Source organism: Phascolarctos cinereus, unplaced genomic scaffold, assembly GCF_003287225.1.
Source record: "Phascolarctos cinereus isolate Bilbo 61053 unplaced genomic scaffold, phaCin_HiC Scaffold_5;HRSCAF=322, whole genome shotgun sequence".
Taxonomy (NCBI): domain Eukaryota; kingdom Metazoa; phylum Chordata; class Mammalia; order Diprotodontia; family Phascolarctidae; genus Phascolarctos; species Phascolarctos cinereus.
The window spans coordinates 414,195,057-414,220,859 of NW_027555958.1; the positions used below are offsets into that span (position 1 = coordinate 414,195,057).

Below are 25,803 nucleotides of genomic sequence, written 5' to 3' on the forward strand. Positions count from 1 at the left end.
TATCTAAGACTTTGAATGTTGACTTGCAGCTGCTGTAACAAATACCAATTTTCACAAACTCATGATGGCTTTTAAAGATCTCTTTTAAATGCCATGCCTAAAGGCAACACATTTTTCTAAGGCCATCAAAAAGGTGGTGGAAAAATTCTTTAAAAGAAATGTCAATCTTACTATTCAAATTAATAATACTATACTAAAATAAATGAAAGGAAACATATATTCCCTTGTGGAAATGCCTGTTATTTCAATATCCTTGCTATTCTTAACTCATCAAAGAAAAGACATTTTCCTAAGATTAACAACAGATGAATAAAGTGTCAAAACACTAACTTGTATGGGCTTGCCCCTTCCACGTAATTTCTTCTGTAGGAATTTACCTATTTCCCACCTTCTTCAGTAATTTCAGGTTCAGGTTTCTAAAAGACCTTATTCAATAAAATTGTGCACTAGAAAACAATTCCTTAAGAAATTATGACAAGTATCTCAACAGGGGCATCTGACACCATGAAAAAATAACTATGATCTACACTTGGTTAAGGTGGCTTAAGATAATCATTACCATATCCAGTAAATGCATGTCACTGTTCTTCACGTTTCGACCCGGGCTTAGTAACATTCCAAAACATCTGAAAATATTAAAGAAGAAAAAAAATTTAAGAAATAACAAACCATTAAATAGAAGATTTTAGCCCAGCAGGCAGAAAATCTATTTGTACAATTATTCTCCTCTCTGAGTACCTCAATTCCTATAAATGGTTATTCATATTTGTTGTATATAAACTAAAATTTTCTACAATAGTACATTAAATTACATAATATAACATAGAAATGATAACATCAAATGACCAGCCTATCATTTTCCATTAAAAATTAACAACAGTGTGAGCATTTACCATAGGGCATCTTAGAAATGGTCTTCAAGTTAAGTGCCGATCAAAAGGGGAGAAAGTAATGGTTAAGGTATTAATTTTCAAATAAGAGATTTCACTTGAATAAAGTAGGTTATTCTTAATATCTAGGTCAAGAATCACTAACCTAATTAATTTGTCAAAGGAGATTTTGAGGATAAAAACCATAATTACAGTTTCTCAATACATTAGTCTTAGGTAAATACAGATTAAGTATTGGTTATCATTAAAGACAGATTCAAGGTTTAGTTAGGGTTTGTGCTGTACAATATCTGAGGTCTTTTTCATTTCCCTAGATTTGAGGATTCTGTTATTTACTCCTTCAAACAAGGATACATTATAAAGAGTCCTTATGACTGAAAGAATCCTTCCAAGTATTTTCCCCACCAAAAACTAACTTGGACACTCTATTGCCCCCCAAAAAGGCCAATAATACTGTTAACTACATAGAATCATCACATATTAGAGCTGAAAGAGACTTGGAGATCACCTAGTGCAACCACCTTCATTTCACAAACCAGGAAGTTGAGTTATAGACAAGGATATACCTAAGGTCACAGAATGAGTTAGTAGCAGAGAGGGAACTAAAATATATACAATACACAAATCACTACCTTTAGGAGTGACTGCCCCTAAAGCCACACCTCCTCTTTTCTAACTTTCTGCTGAAATTACCACCTTCTTTCATCAGACACCTGGGATTCATCTGTAACAATTCACTCTCTCTCACTACCACCCCCACAGCCAATCTTGCCAAGTTTTGTTGATTCTATGTCTTCAACACCTGCTATAACCACACTCTTCTCTACTCATACCACAACCACCCTCTTCTAAGCCAGGAATCATCACCTCTCAACTGGACTACTGAAAGAGCTGCAAAATGGCTCCCCTCCCTCCTTCAGTTCCAGCTCTCTCTGATACACATTCCACAGAGCTGTCAATGTCATACTTACTCCTAAAAGTCAGGGTGTTCCCATGTCATTCCATCAGCTTCCACTGATCCTGCCTCCACAAGATCACTCACAGCCATCACCTTCTCTCTAGTCACACAGCCTCTACCCTATTTCAGGGTATTTTGTTCTGACCTTTCTATTTCTCATGGCTTTCTGCCCATCATTTTCCTTCCCTGAAATAGTTTCCACCCACACCTCTGCCTATTAAAATCTGTACTCTCCTTTCAAGGCCCAATTCAAGTACTACCTCCACAATGAAACTTTTCCTAATCCTCCACCCTCATCAAATCTCTCATACCGTTCTGTTTGAAATCTCACTTGACAACCTATTAACAACTTATATTGCAACTTCTTTAATGTTTATCACTTCCCCCTCACTAAATTTTAAGTTCCTTGAGGCCATGGACTATAATTCTATTTCATCCTGGTGTCCCCAGGACACAGCACGGTGAACAGTACATAGCAGGCACACTCAAATTCCAATAGATCCCTACTGGGGCTAGAATCAAATACTAATTCTCCCATTTAACATTTAACATCCTTCTTAACTTGGCCCCAACCTACTTTTCCAGTCTTATTGAACATTTCTCCTCTTCAGACCCAGCACAACTGGCCTCCATGCAGTTCCTCCAACATGGCACTCTATCTGGCATCTCCATGCCTTTGCATTGCCAGTCTCTCAATTCCTAGGAAATAGCCCTTTCTCACCTCTGCCCCTTCAAAATCCCCAGTGATATTCAAGATTTTGCTAACACATCGCCTTCTATATGAAACCTCTCCTCATCTCCCTAGCTACAAATGCCTCCTCACCTCGCAAAAAAACCCATTATTTTGGTTCCATTTTGTCTCCAAGATTTCAGTTTTATCTCTGTATCCCCAGCATCTAGCACAAAGTAGGCACTTAAGTTTCTTTACTGGTTGGTTGATTTTTCACTAAGTTTCTCTTTTTCCAGATCTCTTCCCTTAAATCCTCCTGGTTCTGTCTTTTTTTTTAAAGTAGCTATATTCTGGTTAACATATATATATAAAACTCAAAAAATTATTTGGTATTTGCCAACTAATCTGAAAGGGGAGAAAATGAAATAAGCTGTTAACAAAATATTTTATCACCTGACCTCTAACTATCCTAAATAAATCTTTGGTAATATTAATCCTAACTTCCAAAGTTAATAAAAGGCCCACAAAAAGAAAATTTTAAGGTATTGTGTATCCTCTTCTAAAGCAAGAAATAGCCCTCAACCAGACTTCTTGTATATTACCTGCCCAAAAAAAATGTTATCTGTATATTTCTGATCCAGAATAACACACAAGTCTCAAGTTCAGGATGTAAGAGAGAAATCATAGAAAATACAACCACCATTCTGGCCAGATTTATGTTCCCCTAGAGCAAACCCATGGAGGATGCATTATAACTATTCCCTCTTTATGTCATCAGAAAAAGTTCTTCTAATAAGGCCATATTAATGTACTAATAAGCCAAGGAGAAAAGTCCTTTTAAAAAACAAAACAAGGACTTACAGGACCTCACAAATGAAATATACACTACCTGAAACCAAATAAACTATAGAAAAAAGGATACGATTACTGAATAAGAATGAATTCTTAGATGATGAATGAGGAAATAACTAAATGTTGATTTTCTGCATTCATTTCTCAGAATAAACCTATATTTTAATATCAAAGGATAACATCTATGGGAGGGATAATACAGACATCTTAGAAGCTCAATTCTATTTAAAATAAAGAAATTCAGGCATGTATATATCTTTGATCATATTTTAACAAAAGGATAAGTGATTCTTATAGAACTACAAAAAAATAATAGAAAAGTCCTTTAAGGATGAGTTTAAATAATTGGTTAAAAAAAGTAACCCAAGGAGAAAAATGTAGTTGCATACTATTAAATGGTACTTGAAATCGGAAACAAGCCCACTATTAAAATTATAAGTGAAAACTTCAAGTTCAGCCACAATTACAATGAATTTTTTGATCCAACTATTTACTTGATCTTCTTAGAATGAAACTAGGATTTAATGCAAGGTTAATTTATTCACGTAAGTGTATCAGGGCTGCAAAAAGGCTGCCATTTTAGCTAGCACTAAAACATTATTAGCCAAATGGAAGACAAAAAAACTGTATCCAACTCATGAAGGTCTGAAATTTCAAAGAGACCTCAGAGATCATTCAGTGACCAGCACTTCATTAACCACAGTTTGAGAAGTGCTGTAGGAGGGGCAGCTAGATGGCACAGTGGATAGAGCAGCGGCCCTGGAGTCAGGAGGACCTGAGTTCAAATCTGACCTCAGCCACATAACACTCCCTAGCTATGTGACTCTGGGCAAGTCACAACCCCAACTGCCTCACAAATAATAAAAAAATTTTTTAAAAAAAGTAGAAAAAGGTTAAGAAGCCCTATCTAACCCCCTCCTCAAAGATGAGTCCCTCAGCTATCTCCCTTTACAAATGACATTCAACCACAGCCTAAAAGCTCCAGTGATTAGATGCTGCTAAATCCATTTCTGAACAATTCTAAACTGGTAGGAAGTGTTTCCTTATACTGAGCTGAAATCTGTCTCCTATAACTCATACTCATTGTCCTAGTGGTCCCTCTGAGGTCTTCTGAGCAAAGTAGAAAAACAATCTAATCACTTTCCTATATTAGCTCTTCAAACGGCTAAAGACACTAATTGTGGCCAAAAAAAAAAAATCCTCTCCCCTAGTTTAAAACTCCCTATCAGCTTCAGTAATCCTTATGTGGAATACATATGGAGTCTCCTCAGCACTCATTTTGCCCTCTACCATTACTGCACAAGTTTATCTAGATCCTTCCTAAAAATATTCATATATAAAAAAAAATAGAGGATAGTATTTGACAAGTGCCACATTCAACAGAACTCTTCTGAGCACCACAAAGCTATCGGTACAGCTTAACGTTATTAGCTTTGTTGATCGCCATGTAACAATATTAATTCTTACTAATCACAATCCACTGGAACCTCCTTGTGCTTTGACATTTAATCAGCTTCCTACCTATATCTTCCCATAAGTATGGGATGCTATTGGGACATCGGAGTAGATATGATCAGCAAGCATTTTGGTAATAAAAGAGAGTTCACGAGGGGCAGCTAGGTGGCGCAGTGGATAAAGCACTGGCCCTGAAGTCAGGAGGACCTGAGTTCAAATGCAGCCTCAGACCAAACACTTGACACTTACTAGCTGTGTGACCCCTAGGCAAGTCACTTAACCCCAACTGCTTAAAAACAAAACAAAACAAAAAAAGAGAGAGAGAAGTTCATGAGACTGATTACTGTAGCATATATAGATTTGGGAGTCATATGCTTGGTATGATCATTGATCACATGGAATTAGATAAGTTCACCAAGAAAAAAGGTTACAGAAAGAAGTGAGGAGTAAAGAGAAAAATAGCTTTGCATGACACTTCTAGAGGATAGTGGGCAGGTGCTATAATAGCAAAAAAAAAAACCACACACACAAGAAGGAGTGATCAAATGATTTTGGTTTTTTTTTTTTCCACTGTTGCACTTTTGGGCAAGAAGTGATGATCCATAGTTCCAGAAATTCCAAAGAAGCCAAGAAAGATGTAGTGAGAAAAGAATATTGAATTCAGCAGTTGAAAAATGGTTGGAAATCTTGAAAAGAGTAGTTTCTGTGAGAGTTAAGAATGGATCAGTACTGAATCAGTGGAGTTCAGCAGTAAGACGGAGAAGAGACAGGGTCAAGAGAAAGTTGTGTTAAGGTTGAGGGAAATCTAGGAATCTCTGAAGGCATCAAGGAAGAAGCCAGTACAAAAAATAAAAAAAAAGTAAAAGGCAAAAATTCCTCACTGGGTCACAATCCCAGAGGAAAAAGGAAGAAATGGTATCCAAGATATAAAGAGAAGAGTTAATAAGCATGACAAAGGAAAAGGGAACCTCCTCCTCAGAGATTATAACAAAAGAGCCTACAGATGCACAGGAAGGTCACCTTTGGGAAATTATAGGAAATACTTTTGAATACTGAATAATAACTAGAGAATTAATATATACCTCCATTTTTATAATATAATACTACAAATCAAGAAAATGATACATATATATTAAGCCTAAAAAACAAGTGAACCACTGAACAGTCACTGGATAAATTCAGCAAGAGCTAGTTAGAATTTATAAAATCAAATACAATCAAGCTATAAAACCTATATCTTCCCATAAGTATGGGATGCTATTGGGACATCGGAGTAGATATGATCGGCAAGCATTCTGGCAATAAAAGAGAGTTCACGAGGGGCAGCTAGGTGACGCAGTGGATAGAACACTGGCCCTGAAGTCAGGAGGATAGTTGTCTCATCACTCCATTATGATTTTTAATATCAAAAGATATTAATAAATGTATCTGCTCCATATCAAAAGAAAATAAATAAAACATTAGAAATAAAATTCTCCAGTGTTTCCATTTTTAAAGTTTTTTTTAATTAAATGAAATCTATTTTTTGTCCTACCCACCTCCTTTCCCATTGGAGAGAAAAAAGAAAAACAAATTCCTTGTAACAAATATGTACAGCCAAGCAAAACAAATTCCTTCACTGGCCATGTTACGTCATTTCTTCAAGAAAATAACACCAGGAAATGTGTCTTTCAATCATTCACCCAACAAAAGATATTCAGTATCACTAATTTCTTTTAATATGATTTTTACTATAAGCCAGCAGGCAGTAAACAAGAGTTCAAGGACAATTAATTATTGGAGCAGGAAGCAAGCACATCTCTTCTAAGATACCCATCAAAGATTGAAACAGAATATTTCTTAATTCTATTACAATAAATTGTCTAGTATGTACCTACATCACTCATCTGCTAGCCACTCAGTAACTTACAACTCTAAGTTGTGTTTTTCTGGGTAGCTTTCATATGTTTATGCACATGTAACCCCTACTTTCCCAACTGTTTAAGTCACCCAGAAGGTACATAATAACATCATAGAACTCAGCAGAAATTCTCCTTTACTTCTATTTATTGTGAACAAGTGTCTCAGTACTAACTAGAGTCCTTGTTCGTCTAGACGTCCATGAAATATAACAGGTGGGAAAAGCCCAGACAAGAAATTGAGAATCTCTTAGATACATTTTTGGATGACTCATTCTACATTACTCAAGAAATACACATAAGCTAATATTTTTACCACTGTATCTGATTTCCTGTAACATGGATATGGATCTATGGATCTAGATCTGTGGATCATGGATCTAGAGCTGAAAGGGAACTTAAAAGCATACCTCGTTCACTCCCTCATTTTATAGATGAGAAATTGTGGCTTAAAGTGATGACTGCTTGCCAAACAATACAAAAGTAATAAGCAGAAGTGGGATCTGAACCCATACTCTCCAACTGCTGAGATAGTAGCCTTTCTATTGTATCACGCCACGTGGCATTTTACAGTTTACAAAACCTTTGTTCAAGATTCTATGAGGTTAATACTGCAAATAAGCATTATCACCATTTGTTAGATGAGAAAATTAAAGCTTTAAAAGGTTAAGTAATTTTTCACAGGTCACATAGCTACTGAATAGGAAAGCTGACATGAAAACAGGGGTCTCCAAGCCCACTGTCGTGTGACCTACCTTGATTCTGATACTTTTAGGTTGGAAAGGTCTCAGGAATTATGATAGAAAAATGTTAATATTTGACTAATGACTTGTTCTCTAACAATCATCAATCAATCAATGAACATTTATTAAGCACCTACTATATGCCAGGCACTAGGAAAATTTGGTTCCATTTCAACTGAAAAGTCTCCTTTTTCTTAGAGAGGATAAAACAATTCATCACCAATAAGACACATAAACATCCTCAACTCCATTTCATTCACTGCACAGATCAAATGGTTCCAAATCCTGTCATTTCTACCTCCACATTATCTCTTGCATACATCCCTCTTTTCTCCATCAACACAACCACCACCCTCATTCAGGCTGCCGTTACCTCTCACCTAGATGGTGAGGCAATAGTCTCCTATCAGGTCTTCCTTGCCTCAAGTCTATTGGTTTATTCCAATGTGCTCTTCACATGGCCACCACAGTGACCATGTCATTTCCCCTACTCAGTAAATCCAGCGACTCCCTATTGTCTCTAGGATCAACTCTACTTTGGCATTCAAAGCTCTTCCCAATCTGGCACCCTCCTACCTCTTCAGGCTCCTAACACATTACTTACCTCAACATACATATTCTACAATTCAGCCCCACTGGCTGACTTGCTAATCCATACGTAAGCCACTTCAGCTTCTACCTCCTTGCCTGTGTTTTGCTCCTTTTTCACCTCCACCTCTTAGAATTCCCAGCTTCCTTTAAGAATTAGCTCTGTTGTCACTGTCTGAAGGAAGCCCTTCCTGGTCTCCTTGCTGAGATTGCCTTCGTAGCCAAGACTCCCTTCTGTTTGCTTTCTGGGGCTTCTTATGTTTGACTCCCCTCCACATACTGGACTACCCAGCACCAATGGCCTTCTTGAGGCACTTCAAAGACCATGTTCCATCTTCTGATTCTGTGCCTTTTCACTGGTGGTCCTTCCTGCCTGCAATGTTTTCCCTCTTGACCTCCTCCTCTCGGCTTCCTTCAAGAATCAGCTCAAACAGGAACTTACAAGAGGTCTTTCCTCACCGCACAATTGTTAGGGTCTTCCAGGTGGACACACTGTAACTTGACTCTGACATGGTGATGTCATCTTGGTCCTCTTCAAGAATGAAAGACAAACCATCCAATAGCTCTAACATACATTAACTGTCTGAGTGCTATCTACCCCATTACAATGTATTCCGTGAGAGCAGAGACCTTGCTTTTGTCTTTGTGTCTTTAGCATTATGCCTTGCACAAAGTGGGCACTTACTAAACGCTTGCTGACTATGGATCTTGTACATGTACTAGTGTCTGTCCTACACTGTAAGCTCCTAGGGGGCAAGGATCATTTCAGTTTTTTCTTTGTATTTCCAATCTTCAACATAGTCTCTGGCACACAGTAGTCATGTAATAAATGTTTGCTTATTATTGATAAATACACAAAAATGCTTACTTCTTCTGTACTGTATTTTTGCCTTTATTTTGTGTGTGTGAGGCAATTGGGGTTAAGTGACCTGCCCAGAGTCACACAGCTAGTGAGTGTTATGTGTCTGAGGGCACATTTGAACTCAGGTCCTCCTGATTCCAGGGCCAATGCTTTATCCACTGTGCCATCTAGCTGCCCATTTTTGCCTACTTTAACCAGCTATAATGAAAACTATATATATAAATCTAGACATAAAGCTATATATAAAACTATATGTTGTTGTTCAGTTGTTGTTCAGTCATGTCTGACTCTTCATGACCCCATTTGGGGTTTTCTTGGCAAAGATACTGGAGTAGTTTGCCATTTCTTTCTCTAGCTCACTTTATAGATACTTAGGGTCGCACAGCTAGTAAGTGTCTAGGGCCAAATTTGGACTCAGAAAGATAAGTCTTCCTGACTCTGAGCCTGGCACTCTATTCACTATGCCACCTAACTGCCCTCTTAAAGCTATAAAAAAAAGCTATATTTTGAATATTTTAACCAGGTTCATTATATATGATGAAAACTATATATAAAGCACAAGTCAGTAAGACCTGAGTTGAAAACCTACCTCAGATATTTATTAACTGTGTGATCCTGAGCAAGTCATTTAACTTCTGTTTGCCTCAGTTTCCTTATCCACAAAAGGAGAATAACAATAGCACCTATTTCCCAGGCTTATCATACAATAAAATGAGACCTATTCATAAAGAGCTTTGCAAATCTCAAAGCACTATGTAAATGCTAACTATTATCATTATACTTCTACTTAACTAGTTGCATAAAGAAAGGTATCACCCTTTGGTATTTTCATGCAATGCATAATTACTGCTATTTTTTGTACTAAATCCACACGTTACCTTCCAGACTTCAGTTTCTCACACTTCTTAAAATTTTAGCCATCTCCAAAATCAAAGTAGGTTTTGTGCCAAATATATATAGGAAGAAGACTTTATTCTCAACTTTTTCTCAAGAAGGTTGAAAAAGGAGAAATATCAACATTCTCTATATGCTGTCAACTTCATAGAAAGCCAAAACATGTCTTACCCAAATGAAAATTAACTGGCTGAGCAATAAAAGTAATCTGTTCATTTGGATGGAAGCATTTGTAAATCAATACTTGAGGAAAGAGGTTAAAATTCTGAGTAACAAAAAGAAAACACTGTCATCACATCTGGTAGGATCATAGATGAAAAAAAGAAAGGACTTTCCTGATATTCCACATAATCCACCAATGTCCAAAGAAATCAATGAAGTGATATGAGTAATGACTCCAGAAGTTATACTTACGTTCTACTGCCCATTATTTTTCTAATTGTCCTCTTAAAAGAGAAATTAATGGGCAGGGAAATGGTCAAAAGAAAAACAAAGCATGAGACACCTAGATGGCACAGTGGATAGAGCAGTGGACGGGGTACTTACAAGCTACATGATGTTGGGCTAGTCACTTAATCTCTGCTTCCCTAAATTTCTTCAACTAGCACTCAGCTCCCAGGGTTGTTGTGAGGGTAACTTGATAAAGCATTCAGCACACTACCTGGCACATAATAAATACTACATTGCTAGCTATTATTATTAGCTATTATGAGAAAAGAAGAAACACAAACTGAGTAGGAAAAAGAAAATATAGCTATCTACTACAAAGAAAACTTATAAATGAGAATTAGAAAAGTATTTAAAAACTATAAATTATAAAAAATAAATTGTAAAACTTAAAACTTTTTTAATCAAAAAATAAATTTTACAGGATGAAAATCTAGGAAAATAAAATCAGCTCTGCAGGTAGTCTTTAAACTAGTTATGAAACTCAAATGTAAAATGTCCCTACAAATTAAGCATAGGTAGCAAAACCCGCCACCCACTGTTACTGTTAGCAATTCTGCCATGATTCAGAGTTCAGACTAAGTAATTATTCATTAAATCATGAATAATTCTGCATCCTAAAGCTATTAATTTTATAAATAACTTTTTTGAAGAACAGTGTGGTATGTTGTATGTAAAGATGTATGAACAGACACACATACACGTGTGTACACAGATATAGAGACAGAGATAGGTAAGTGTGCATATACAAAGGTGTGTGTATGTATATATACTATTTGTGTGTGTTCTCTCTCAAGCACTTATTAAGTGTAATTGACAGCAAGGTACTATGTTAGGTGCTGGGGATATGTGGTCCATGCTTTCAAGGGGCTTAACCACATGTATACATAGGGAAGATTTGCCTACATATACACATTTGGCGTTAGGTACACATATATCAACTAGGTAAGAAGAAAAGGTGGGTTTTTTCCCCAAAAAAAAATGTTACGTAAACAAAAAAATCCAGTCATGAAAGAAATAAACTTTTATTCAACTTTCTAAACTCTGCTTTTTTTTTTTAAGGCAATTGGGGTTAAGTGACTTGCCTAGGGTCACACAGCTAGTAAGTGTCAAGTGTTTGGTCTGAGACCAGATTTGAACTCAGGTCCTCCTGACTTCAGGGCCAGCTCTCTATCCACAGCACCACCTAGCTGCCCCATCAACTCTACTTCTTAACATTAATACTTGTTCTACAAATAAGAAAATATAGGCCCTCAGGAAAATGTATTTTCATTTTCACCATAAGTAGTTATAAGAAAATGACATTTAGGCTCCTCTGAGGTTATGCTTTCCTCCTAGATGCTGCTTAACAGTCCAGTCCAGTACAATACAGTAGAGAATTTGAGTCTTTCTCCATCACTCATAAAGTCTTACAACCTTGGGCAAATTACTTAATTTCTCTATGTACTCATCTGTAAAAAAAAGATTGTAATATTTCCAGGATTTACTTCACAATGTTGTTGTGAAAATAAATGAGATGACATAAATAAAATACACTGCAACCATACAACATCATATAAATGCACTCCAACTATCTGCCAAACTGAATTATTCTCTTACAAGTCTGTTTGATGAGCAACGCATGAATTTTAAGAATTTGCTTGACAAGCCTGCCACCTGCTGGACCATTTTAAAACTGAAGATTTAATCAATTAAAGATTAAATCATTAAGAATAAGGATTCCTAAAAGTTAATTTGTAAAACTCAATACAGTAACCTATTTCTATTTATATTCACATATTATTACTTTTACTCGTTTTAAAACTGGACTAAGTTGCAACAGCAACAATAATGTTGTCTACTGAGTATAATGGAGTATACTTTTCTGATTAGTTCAAAACATTAGGTATTTAAATTATCTCTAGTTAAGATGGAATAATTTGTAAATGGACAAATTGAGGCACTGAACCAGATGATTTGCCATAGGACACAGTTAATGGCATAGCTGGTACTATAAACCAGGTATCGTGACCATCCCAACCCACTAAGTTCATGTGTTTGTAGACACATATACATGTACATATAGATATACATATATAGCTATAGACACACAAACATCACATACATGTGTACACATATATACATCTATGTGTACTGTGCCTACATGTGTACACACACACACACACACACACACACACGCCTAAAACAATCTGGGTCATTTTCGTCTCAGATCTTCAGTTTTTTAATTCTCAATAAGGATGTAACTTACCTTTCAATTGCTAGTTCTTTGTTGGACAGCTGTTGCACTGTGATCACAACCTTCTTTTCAATTCCTTGTCTCAATTTGAAATAAAATTTCTCTCTATCTTTAGGCACAGGACTGAAATGTACAAAATAACACAAATAAAATATAACATATGAGGATGACCTTCTAAAAATTTAACTACATCAATCCATGCATTTTGCTAATAATAATCATATTTGTTAAAAGAATACCAAGCGCTCACTACTCATAACCTAAACAGTAAGGATTAAATGGCTATACTTTAGAAAGCTCCCACAAATAGAATGGCTGCTACCAACAACTTGTTTTAATTGGATTCAAAAAGTTTGATATTTCATTCCAATGAAATTAATGAACTGAAACTATCAGAATAATGCACATACAAAATTCACCTTTTTGATCTTCCACGATATATTATGCCTTGTTTTTATACACTGCCTAATTTTCACTGTGTGCCTATTTATGCCCTCTGCCACTTACAAAGGGATGTATCTTCCCATAGCTTAAAATGCAAACTCCAAGTAATTATGCTTATTATTTTTTATATTCATAGTAGCTCACAATTTGCATAGCATTTGTGAGCAGTTCCCTTATATAAGGCAGACAATACAAACAGTGATGAGGAAACTGATGATCAGAAAAGTCAAGTGCCTTGCCAATGGTCACATAGCTAGTAACTGGCTGAACCAAGACTCAGACAAGGTCTTCCGACCTCAAGTCCAAGGCTCACTTAAATATTTCAGCATTTCAGTGAGTCTGTGATCTCACTGATGGAGGTCTTCCTCCTACCTGAACATATTCAAACATATCCTGCATGATACTTACCATGGCTCTAACTACTTCATAGAGAGCTTGCTGGAGGCCTTCTAATCCTTTTAATATTCTGAAGATGCCAGAGCAGTGCCCAGGACATTCATCATCTATCCTTTAGTCTCCCAACATGACTGGTCAATAAGCCTCTAACGCATCATTTTAAACACCAAGACAAATTAATATAATAGGGAAAAAATAATCTCAAGATAAAAAGATAAGTCACATTAAAGAAAAGATGATATAAAACAGAATGCTAACAGAAACAAAATGTAACTTGACAGAAAATTTACAAAATACAATAGGATCGTTTCCATCATTAGTGTTTCTGAGTCAATCATCAAAGAAGATGTAAAACTTATTTCCAAAAGTCTACCTTTCAATTCAACATAATCCTTTACAGCAGAATTGGACAAATTTGCTTTGAATATGGAAGCTGGACAGAATTTTTACCTTTTAAAGGAAAATTAACCCAAAAAAGTAGCATGTAACCACAGGGTATTAGATTCTAACCTTGGCCTAAAATACAAAAGAGTCTCAAAAGGAGCACACAGAAAGACTCAAAGTTTTTGTAAAAATAAGCTTCTCAAGCAGAAGATGAAGGAGGCATGGCAAGGCAGCTCTTTGTCTAGAAAAGATCTGGGGATTTTAGGAGACCTGCAAGCAGGAAGGAAGTCAGCGGTGGAATATATCAGCTACACTGAGAGAGACATGGGGATAAGGGGCAGGAGATGGGTGAGAGAAAAAGGGAAGGAGAGGGAAACCAGACAGAAAAAAAAAGTCTAGGGAAAAGGAAAGAAGAAGAGAAGAGCTAGCGGGGAAAAAGGAGGAATGCCTTTTTGGAATCCCAATGCCTCATTCTAGTGCCTTCCCTCTGTTGATTATTTTCTATTTATCTCATACATGGCTTGTTTGTATATGGTTGTTTATTTGTCTCCATCATTTGACTGTAAGCTCCTCAAGGGCAAGGCCTATCTTTTGCCTTTTTTTTTTTATCCCCAGCACTTAGCACAGTGCCTGGCACATAGCAGGCATTTAATAAATGCTTATGGGGCAGCTAGGTGGCACAGTGGATAAAGCACCAGTCCTGAAATCAGGAGGACATGAGTTCAAATATGGACCAGACCAAACACTTCACACTTACTAGCTGTGTGACCCTGGGCAAGTCATTTAACCCCAATCGCCTAAAAAAAAAAATTTTTTTTAAATGCTTACTGACTGACCTGAATGAGATAAGAGGAAGGGAGGAAAGGAAGGGAGAAACAGAGCAGAGGGGGAAAGATTGAGAAAAGGAACCCATGTCCTAAGTGGCCCCAAGATATTACAGTCCTCAATCAATTACAATGAAATCTAAATTTCTTTGGCCTTTAGGGTAAGAATGATATGTCTACATATTCTGGTAACTTATCCCTTAGCTAAGAGAGGTTAAAGGACTCAACTAAAGCTGTAGTCAAATTCTAGCTTGAACCTGAGTTACAAGGAGCAAGCAATGTCACCGAAAACACACTGAACTTGGAAACAGCAGATCTAGGTTTCAATTCCATTAGGCACTAGCTGGGTGAGCACAGAGAAATCATTTAACTATTAAGAGCCTCAGTTTTCTAATCAACTAAATGGGGTAAAATATGGTGTCCCAAAAGCCTTAGCACAGTTTTACACTCTAATAGCTAATAAGACTTTCAAGACATTCATTATTTGCATGACCTAACTTAGAGGATTACTGTAAGGAAAATGTTTTACAAACTTTAATGTGCTCTATAAAAATGAGGATTTTTTGCCATACAGGCATCCAGAGTTTCAGGAAAGAAACCAATTCAAAACAAAAGAAAAATAGCAAAAACTTTACCAAATGGAGTACAGTTAGCAAGTCAGCAATTAAATCCCAATGTGGTTAGCATGACCTCCATAGCTTACTGTTCCTCATTAACTACACAGTCTATACTTATGAAATGGGTTATCTCTTCTGCTCAAACATGGAACAACATTGATAGTTTTCATATTCACTCATCAAGAATGCAATAAATATTTTGTTCTAAAACAAAATGCTACTCAACAATACCATCGTATATTCACTTGGAACAAGGAGATTTATTCCACACTTAAAAAAGAAAGACAGCAGCAAGTCACCTTCTCATACACCCAGACGCCTCTATCCTTTTTTTACAATCATTCTTCATACCTAATTAACTATTGTCACCCTTCATCTATATTTCTTACCCACTGAACTTCTTGACACAATACACCTTAACTGGTAAAAACAACCATCACTGTAAAAACCAAGCAAGGAGCCACTTGCTCAACTTTCAGCAATGTCCACTGACATCGCTTCCTCTTTTATATTTCAAAAATCTAACTACAGATCACCCTTGATTCCCCTGATTAGGTTTATCCTCCCTTTTAATGTTTCTGAAAATTCTTTCATCTCAGGCAATGGTGGAACAGTGGATAAAGAGTGTCAGGCCAAGGTCAGAATTCAAACCCTTCCTCAGGCACTAATGACCTGTTTGACCCTCAGCAAGTCACTTAACTGCTGTCTGCCTCAGTTTCCTCATATGTAAAATGGGAATAATAATAGCACCTACCCTCAGGGTTGTTGTGAAAACCAAATGAGATAATAATTATAAAATACTTATTAGCATAATGCCTGGCATACAGTAACAGATATATTTGTTAGTTAATGTCATTATCATCATCATCATTACTATTATTATGTCCTATTTGCTTAGGCTATTAGAGCAATGAAATTAGTAAAGAGACACAAAACATAAAATGTAATTTTCATGGCTTCCTACTAACTAGGAAGGAGAAAACTAGGCTCCCACAAAAAGGCCATTTGATACTAAGACAGAAAGAAAGCAAAAAGGAGGTAAAAGGTGATTAAAAAAAGAAATATATACCTATTCAATCTAATGTTATGTTGATTACGGACCTGCTATATACAAAGGACTATCAGGCACTAAGGGCAAAAATGGAGAATGTAGGCTCAGCATTAGGAAGTTTAGTATGACACAGGGAAATTGGGTTCAAAGGAGGAAAACAGAGCACTCTAAGAATAATGAGAAAGGGGAAATTATTATCAGTTAAGGGGATCACAGAAAGCTTTATACAGATCACACGACGTGAAAAGGGCCTTGAAAAGAAGGATTTCATGTGAAGATGTAGAGCATGGGTGTACTCCACTCAGGAAGAACCAAATCACAAAAACCCACAAACTTTTAACACCATTTTAAGGCATTATGCTACCATTTTGCTTTTGGAACTTCTGCATTGGCCGCTCTTCTATCCATGTGCCATCTTCATTCTATTTCCCAGCTTCCTTACCTGAAGTTTCCTTTTCCATCATCTTCTTTGACCTCCAAAGAGACACTGAAGGTAAACACATCACTGTCTGGGGTAGGGACAATAGAGTCCTTTACATCTGACACTTGCCTGGAAGAACGTTTAAATGCTGTACAAAAGCTGTATAAAATTCTGCTGACCTAAATGAAAGAATAAAGGAAGAACCATTGTTAAAACCAAAGCTTTACCTACTTTCTATTCCCTCCCCATACAATACTTAGGTCTACCTTTCTTTCTTTGTCTCCTACTCAGAAGTGTATACAAGTGGTAAATTAAATACAATTTCAGCAGACACGTTAGCAAGGACTAGTAGGATCTCATGTAGAATATAGGATTAAAATATTAAATGGGATCATCCATAAAATGCTCTCCCCCTCACATTAAGTGTTCCTTTCTAGGGTAACTCCAAAGGCACACTGGGATACTCCAGAGAACTCCCTCACCACCAGTACTGGCAGATTCCTCATTCACCTGGACGCTGAGCAGCCCTAAAGAAAACACAAACCTCTTGCACCCTGCCCACTACTCAAAACAAATAATCCCACAGTTTCCTCTGACTTTTAACGAAGCTTTTTACTCTTAGTTTGTAGCACCATAAAGTGAAAAGGGAAGCAATTCTGAGCTAGAGATGCTTCTTCCTTTGCAACACCATCTTGGCTCTTTCCATACCACTCAATAATAACATACAACTTTCTGTGTTTCTTATTAGATCATTTCAGTACAAAAATTATTGACTTTTTAGAAAAAGTTAGATTTATGTTATGCTAGGCAATAATAATGTTCCAAAAGTATCTTTGTTTAAAGTCCCATAAAAACACCCTTAAAAGTATTTAAAACTAAGATAGTAAATTTATCATATGATTTTTAAGTTGGTTGCTTCACAAATTATTTGCCAAGTACTGAATGCTGAAGAATAAAAAAAAAATTATAAAGCATCAGTGAAGGTAGAAAGTGCAAAAAAAAAAGTCTAATAAAAATGGTAATATCCTTGCCCACTTCTACCGTGCTTTCCAATATTTTGCTCTGCCTGAATTCATCTGGAGGTGTCTGGGCGGCACAGTGGATAGAGTATCAGGACTGGAGTCAGGAAGATCCCAGTTCAAATCCTGCCTCAGCCACTAACTGTGTAACCCTAAGCAAGTCTTCATCTGTAAAAGGGGGATAATAACAGCACCTCCCTCCCAAGGCTGTTATGAGGATCAAATGAGATAATAATTGTAAAGTATTTAGCACAGTGTCTGGCACATTAAGAGTGATATAAATGTTTGTTGTTGTTGTTGTTAATTGGATTCCTTTATATTTTTAAAGAGGTGACCAAGAACTTCATCCCCCCAGCACAAAGAATAACTCTAACTCCCGACATCAAGTCGCTTCTCGTGGGGATCGTCCGGGTCTCTCTTTCTCACAGAAACTCAAAATCCTCTTCAGGAGGGTCTTGCATGATCGTGTCAAACAAGCTCTACTCAGATGCTTCTAACACAAAGGCCAAAAGGGCTGGGCCCAGAGCCATCTCCACCAGTCGACTTTCCCTCTGCTGCTCTTAGGGTGTTCTGCTCACAAAGGTTTGTGGTGAAATGACATTGAGGCTGCAGCTGTTACGCTGATACAAGTGTGGTCCGAGCTAATTTGGAGTAGACAGAGAAGCACTCATGCTCACAGCAAGTTTTGATTCTATTAACAGCTGTTCTCTAGAAAACACCAAAACTTGGCCAAAGACTGCAAAACTACAAGAAACAAAGGTGATGAGGAAAAAAACATTCAGCAATGCCCATCCCAATGGTGATATGAACACGAGCCAACTGGTCAGTCAGCCAGCGTTTACACACCAGGCACTGTACTGAGCACCAAGGGTGCAAAGGAGAGCAAAAACACAGCAACTGCCTTCAAAAGAGCTTATGTTCTAACAGAGAAGTGTGAGAGTGTGTGTGTGTGTGTGTGTGTGTGTTGTGTGCGCACGCGCATGCATGTGAATGTATACATGCATGCAGAGAGTGTGCATTTGCACGTGTATAGAGGACGCATACAAAGCAGACAGAAGGTATCCCTGGCAGTAAAGGCACCAGCAGATGGAGAGACCAGTAAAGATCTCCTGCAGAAGATGCCATCTGAGCTGAGCTTTTAAGGAAATAAGGAATTCTAACACATGCAGGTAAGGAGAAGATACATTCTAGGCACAGGGGAACAGACAGAGATTGAGATGCAGTGATGTGTGAGCTACAGTAACACTCGGAATGGTAGGTGAGAAAGAGTGGGGAGTCAAGGAAGAGAACCTCGTTGTGAACCCAGCTGACTAAAAGGTTAGCGGTGTTCACAAAAGCACTCAGGAACTTCAGCAGAGGGCAGGCTCTGAGGAGGGAGGAAAGATGAGCTCTGCTTCGGACAAGCTGAGTTTGAGATACATGTGAGACATCCAGTTCAAAAGGTCTGAAAGGTAGATGGAAATGAGAGACTTGAGCCCAGAAGAGAAATCAGAGAGAGACAGGCAGGAGACAGACAGATATGTATACATATTGACTTGTTTATTTCTGAGTCATTTTGAAATAGATGAAAATTGAACCAAACCCATAACAACTGATGAGGTGCCAAGTATAAGTATAGACTTCCATATTCTAGAAATACAGAAAAAACAAGACAGGCCAGAACAGACCCAGACTTGAAAGATGCCCATAGTTAGGCGGCATGGTAGTCCCTACTTTGCAGTATCCTTGCTGTCCCTTTTAGTAAGTCACAGATTTCTTGGCCCTCAGTTTCTTCACTTTTAAAATGAAGGAAATAGATGCTCTAAGGTCCCTTCTGGCTCTAACATTGTGTGACACCTACAACAAAGTTCAGGAACTACTTAATAATCACTCATCCATGCTTATTCCTACTTCAAACACAGAGAATTTTACATTAGAGGTTAAAGACCCAACCACCAGCCACATGGGCTGCACAATACAAAGGAATATGGACTTCCTTCTAACAATCTGCACCGTACAATGTGCCTTTGGAAATTAAGTTATATACTGTTTCCAAAATGACTAAAAGAAAAATACAGCAGAGACAAAGGTTCCCCAAATTATGAATGTTATATACATCACAATTACATAAAATAGTGAGAAACACATTCCTTTAATTTACGTCTTCAACAATCTCTGACTCATCAAGTACCAGACTCTTCCCATGTTGCCAAATCCATTTCAGTGCAAGTAGGCTCCAGGAATCCAAAAATCAGACAGGTAGAAAAGCAACAGCTGCCAAATTTGAAATAACACATCTCTACTATCTTTTTTCCCTCACCTCTAATAATGGAGTGAGTACAAATCAGAGACAGTTCTCACTTTCATGCGCATACACACTCTCTCTCTCTTTTTCTCCCTGTTCTCTCTCTCTCTCTCTCTCTCTCTCTCTCTCTCTCTCTCTCTCTCTCTCTCTCTCTCTCTCTCTCTCTCTCTCTCTCCATCTGTCCTCTATCTGTTCTCTCTGTTCCTCACCCTTCCCTTTTGATAACTGCCCTCCCCAACTGTTTAATAGAAATCAAACTAAGGTATCATGGCATAAAGATCAGTGAGCTAGCCTCAAAAACGAGGAAGACCGGGGTTCAAGTCCTACCTCTGACACATACTAACTATATGACGCTGGGCAAGTCATCTAATCACTGGAGACCTCCCCGCTATGAGGATGATGATCCTCCCTCATCTTAGAAGGGCTCTGCTCATGTCCCACCTAGCTGCTCTCCTGGGCTGCATGATCTCACAGAAACCCATCATTCTTCAAAATGAAATCAGCTATGTCACTCACCTCCTCAGTTCATTTCCCTCACTGGCTGCAGGACTTCACCACATCCCCACACCAGGAAACAGCCTTCCCTTCTCCCCTCTCCACTTTTCAGCTTCTTTTAGATGCTGTCTTCCCTTATCAAACTGTGAGCTCCTTGAAGGCAGGGGCCGACTGACTTACACCTTTCTATGTATCCCCAATACTTAGCACAGTGCCTAAAACATAGTAGGAGCTTAATAAACATTTATTGATTGAATGGCTGATTGATTGGTGGGGGAAACTGGCTAGTAGTTTGAAAATCCTTTGCATTAAGCAAGAACATTTAATTACTCAATTTCTCAGAGCAAAAATCAATCTTCACAAATAAGCACTGGTTAAAAACAAAATAAAAACAAAAATGATAGCCCTAGACCTGTAAAATAAACATTATTCTAAGGTTAGCCAATTTTACATGGGGCACAACTGCTATTACGTGAATTTTTTTAATTCATCTTTAACAATCCATTAAGAATGACAGATAATACTCTTTTTTTTGAAGTCTTAAGAAAAAAAAAACCTTCATGCTGTTTGACTTCTCCACAACATAGTGCTAAATTGTAATGCACCAAGCAGCTGGCAGTGGACAGAGCGCTGGGCCTAGAGTCAGGATCTATCCTCAGGCACTCACCAGCTGTGTGACCCTGGGCATGTCACTTTAACCTCTGCCTGCCTAAGTTTACTCATCTGTAAAATGGGAATAATAATAGCACCTAACTCCCAGGATTTTTATAAGAATCAGAGATAATATTTGCTTTTAAAAAAAAGTGCTCTGTACAATGCCTGGTATGTATAGGCGCTATATAAATGCTTATTCCCTTCTTCTTCTAATGCTGCTAAACTAAACTATTTTAACTCTGCACTAAGACAGGCACTCCCTATGACTCAGCTCTTTCCATGTGGCTCTCCGTGCTACCACAAATCATGACTTCCTCTGAAGAAATCTATTCCCATCCTAATGTTATGTTATACTGTCTGTGCACACATATACTATGATGCAAAGACCTGGGTTTTAAGTCTCTCTTCCAACATGTAACGACTGTGTGATCCTAGGACAGTCACTTAACTTCTCGGTGATCCTGAGGGTCCCTGAGACCCTTTCCAGGGGTAGGAGAGGTCAAAATTATTTTCATAATAATACTAAACATGTTTTAATTTATAATATGGTAAATATCAACAGACATAACCCATATGAACAAAAGTAATTTGGTGGGGGTCGGGGAATCCTCAATAATTTTTAAGAGTGGAAGGGGTCCTGGGACCACAACATGAGAGAACTCCTGCTCCAGGCAGCTCTCCAGGTCTGCAAGTTGCAGAAAAGGTGCCTACCTGCACGGTTATAGGAAGTTTCCTTATCATGGAATAGGAATGAAGCCCAGGTACAGTCCTGTCCCAACACTAATTTATACAGATGTAGGTCCTATTAATATTGTTTTAATTAAATTTCTGACTACAGCAGATCACTGGGATACATGATACTTACTGCCTCTTGAATCTCACAGGAGAAAATGTGTATCTGAAAGTCTTCTGTCCCACGAGAACTCTCTGTAAATGCGAAGCAATCGCTTTCTGTTGTCCCATCGTGGCCACGTGCACAAAATAATATTTTGTAGATTGGGAACGATGCAATTTCCACATTGCTGGATTGATCTATTATTCTGCAAAATACAGGTGACAGAAGAGCCCAAAATTTATTTTTTGTTGCTCATTTCTTGCTTTAGGATTGCGATTAGCAAGAAGGGCTCATCCCATTCAGGGCTCAAAAGAGCTTTGAAATAAATTCAGGCTTAAGCTCAACAACTGGACTTAGATCCCATTAGCTATGTGCAGTTTATAAATCATAAATATAAGCCCAGAAGCTCATGATGGTACATTAAAACCACAACAACAATAACCAGGCCACCACTTCCTAATAAAAAAAACTAGTGGCTGGAATGGACTGAGGTTACTGTCAATAGTTGGTCCTTGGGATCAACAAGGTTTAACTCCCTTGTTGTCTTTCATAAGCAGTCACTAGCCATGTCACCAAATGAGATATTATATGTAAAGTATTTGGCAAACTTTATAACCCTACACAAATGTTAGCCCTTTGTGCTATTTCTTTAATCTGTTTCGAGTTCCTAATTTTTTTTGTCTCCTACAAACTATACTGGTCATAAGTGATCTGTTACAGCTACTCACCGGTATAGGAGAAAATGCAATGAAAGATACCCGTGACTAGCCTGGTAAAGATAGAACTAAAACTGGTCAGAAGTTTAACCCTCCATGCCAAATGCTGAGGTTTTTCTTTCCCTAGAAGAGGGCTGAAATTACTGAGTTATGAATCTTATGCTTTTGATTTTATAAGTCACTCTCATAAGCTCCTAATAGCAAAAGCAAAGGAAACATTTGACAAAGCCCTTACTTACAAATGATTCCATCAGTCTAGGGTTGTGAGATTCAAGTGGCTTAGAATGTAAACACTTCAGTGAAGCTTGGCCTCCAAAGTACAGTGCAAAACAGAGGCTTGGAGTAAGGGAAAATCACACCCCAGAACCAATGGAAGAAGGAAAGTGTGGTCTGGGAGTAGCCACTCTCCCCACCTGGAAATTCCAAAGGAAGGAAAGAAAGAGGGGAGGGAAGGGAGAGAGCTAGTGTCTCCCCCTTTTGTTTTCCACCTAAACATCCAAACCTAATCGGACAATAAAGCCTTCTTGTGTTAATATTGTATCTTCTTCCTGTCCCCCTAACCATCTCCTCCCATTCTAGTCAGTATGGTAAGTTTATAAGTAGCCAGTAAAAAGGGGCAACAGCAGAAAATAAGATTGCAAAGGGGAACCTGGAAGTCACATAGAGACCGTCCCAAAGATCAAAGGAGCATAATTTACAAATTGTATCATATATTAACTAAAATTCACATCCTGGTAATATGTGCTGAATCAGGTGAAACCATGTGGGAGCTGTTTGTCGAGGTTCTGGTCCTGTGATATGTAAATTCCAGACCTCCACAGCAGAACCTCAAAAAGGTGGTGATAACTTTGACTTCAAAGTTTTACTGATAACTCTGAGATGCTTTTAATGTTAATACACTAATCCCAAAATAGCACAGACAGGAGTTGGTCTGTTCCTCAGAAAAATAAATAAATGAATGAATGAATGAATGAATGATGAATGAATGAATAACAAATAAATAAATAAAGATGAGACCTGAAACTCCTGACCCCAAGCTCTCTTCCACTGGGTCCATGCTGCTGAGTGCTCCCAAATCTAATCTCCAGTGATGTGAGTGATTCTCTCGGCCTCTCCCTCACCCCACCCTCTTTCCCAAGCTGTCTGCTTCCCTTCGCCATCCTCTTAGGATCACTTTTCATCATTTGTCTCTACCTTTATGGGCTTTTTGCTCCCCTACCCTGCATGTTTAATTAATGTGTGATTGCCACACCATTTCCTGATGCCAATCATGGTCTTTCCCAGTGAATACCCACAGAATTGAGCATGTCTGCCCCATTTCATAATTTCACAAATTATCAATATGTTTCTAGTTAAATTTGGCAAACAGGAAGCAAAGGTTTAAAACAGGCCTGCAAAATCTGTGGCCCATGGGCCACTTATGTTTATGTAGAGGATGTTTTCCTCTACATTTTTCGTGGGCCACCCGAAATCCTTTGGTGGGCTGCAGGTTGTGCAGTCCTGGTTTAAAATAAACCTGGACCTTCATTTTACATGCACAAACAAAATAACTGAATTCCAAGGCAGTCTTATATGGGATTTTTTAAAAAAAATAACTCAAAAGCTTTTTTTTGGTATAGGTAATGCTGACAAAATGTTTTGCTCAACTACACATGTTTGTAATGAGTTTTGTTTTTCTTAATTTCTCAAGGTGGAAAAGGGGGAGGTGAGAGAAAGAATTTGAGCTAAAAATAAAACTGAATTAAAAGTAAAGAAATAAATAAATCAATAAAATTCAATTAAAGTTTATGTCTTTCTTGAAGAGTGGGGAAACAATCAGAACTCACCTTACAGAGCCTTCTGGAACATTTGGCACATAGAGAGTGACAGGGAAGGGAAACTGGCTTGAAGATTTCATGGTTGCCATTGCTCGTAAAGCTTCTACTTCATTTCGAGGAGAAGAAACTTTCATACATCCTAAGTAAGTCAGTTTATTAAATAATACACTATCTTCCTCTGGTGGTTCACCGGGAGAAGGTGGTCGGAGAGTGGAAATTTCTAAAAAGAAAAGAAAAAAGAAAAAAATCATTACATTTGGTGATTAAATGACTGCATTTAGTATCAGAGGACATGGATTCAAATCTTGCCTCTTTTAAATACTACTAATGTGACCCTGAGAAAGTCACAACCTCTTTGGGCCCCAATTCATCAGTTAAATGGAGGGAGTCAACTAAATGGTTGAAACCCCTCTAAAAATCAATCAGTCAAGAGGTATTTATTAAGCACCTATGATTCTGAAAGACAACATGGCACAGTGGACATAGAGCTGGCCTTGGAGTCAGGAAGACCTGGAGGTTCAATACCTACCTCTGCTACATAGTAGCCATGAAAGTCATTTACCCTCTCATTGCCCCAGGCAATACCTTAAATACTTTAAAAGCTACAGAAAAGGTACTCATCTACCTTGATGGAGGAAGTTCCTCAGCATGGACTGCTTCCACCAATGAAATCCAATAATTTTTTTAAAAATTCACGATCCTAAATACAAAAAGCCCCTGATTACAATTTTCTTGTTTCTGTTGATGGTACCATCATCTTCAGTCCACTAAAAGACAGATTAAAAACTTCAGACTCATCTTTTACTCTTCCCTCTTCCTTACCGCCCACATCAAACGTCAGCCCTTCTTGACTCTGTTTCCATCATCTCTCTCACATCAGGCCCATTCTTTCCACTCCTCCTGTTACCATACAAAATTAGGTCTTCATGACTCCTGTCTAAACTGCCTTCTTTGTGCCCGTGCCTCTCAGGGTCTTGACTAACTCAATTCCACCCTTCATGCTGTTCATGTTCTTTATGCATGTCTCACCAAGTAATTCCCTCACTCAAATACATTCAGTGCTTCCCAATGCTTACTACATCAAATATGGTCCTCGGCCTGGCATTCAAAACCCTCAACAACTTGGTCCCAACCAAGCCTTCTGGCTTTATCCTGCACCTTCCCCTTCACATTGTCTATATTCCAGCCAAAACACACCATTCATTGTCTCCTATACTTGACCATCCTTCCCTCTTCCCTGTCTGACCTCTCCCTGGGCCTTTGCTCATGATGCTTCCCAGCCCCATTTTCAAATCACTACAATGCCTCCTCCACCCCCTCGGTCTACCTCGGGTGACGCTATTCTTTTTTTTT

The 25,803-nt window shown here is 37.9% G+C and overlaps 1 protein-coding gene across 4 annotated transcripts in view; it reads right to left on the minus strand.

Moving 5' to 3' along the window:
* Positions 1-25,803, minus strand: part of RABGAP1L (RAB GTPase activating protein 1 like) — a 681,088-nt gene that overhangs the window by 572,770 nt on the left and 82,515 nt on the right. For all 4 annotated transcript variants that reach the window (XM_020970529.2, XM_078156481.1, XM_020970531.2 and 1 more), the window contains exons 4-8: positions 24,460-24,670; positions 21,948-22,122; positions 16,652-16,809; positions 12,506-12,616; positions 560-626 (exon numbers count right to left, since the gene is read on the minus strand). In XM_020970529.2, the coding sequence (XP_020826188.1) occupies positions 560-626; positions 12,506-12,616; positions 16,652-16,809; positions 21,948-22,122; positions 24,460-24,670 (722 nt within the window). The remainder of the gene's footprint in view (positions 1-559; positions 627-12,505; positions 12,617-16,651; positions 16,810-21,947; positions 22,123-24,459; positions 24,671-25,803) is intronic.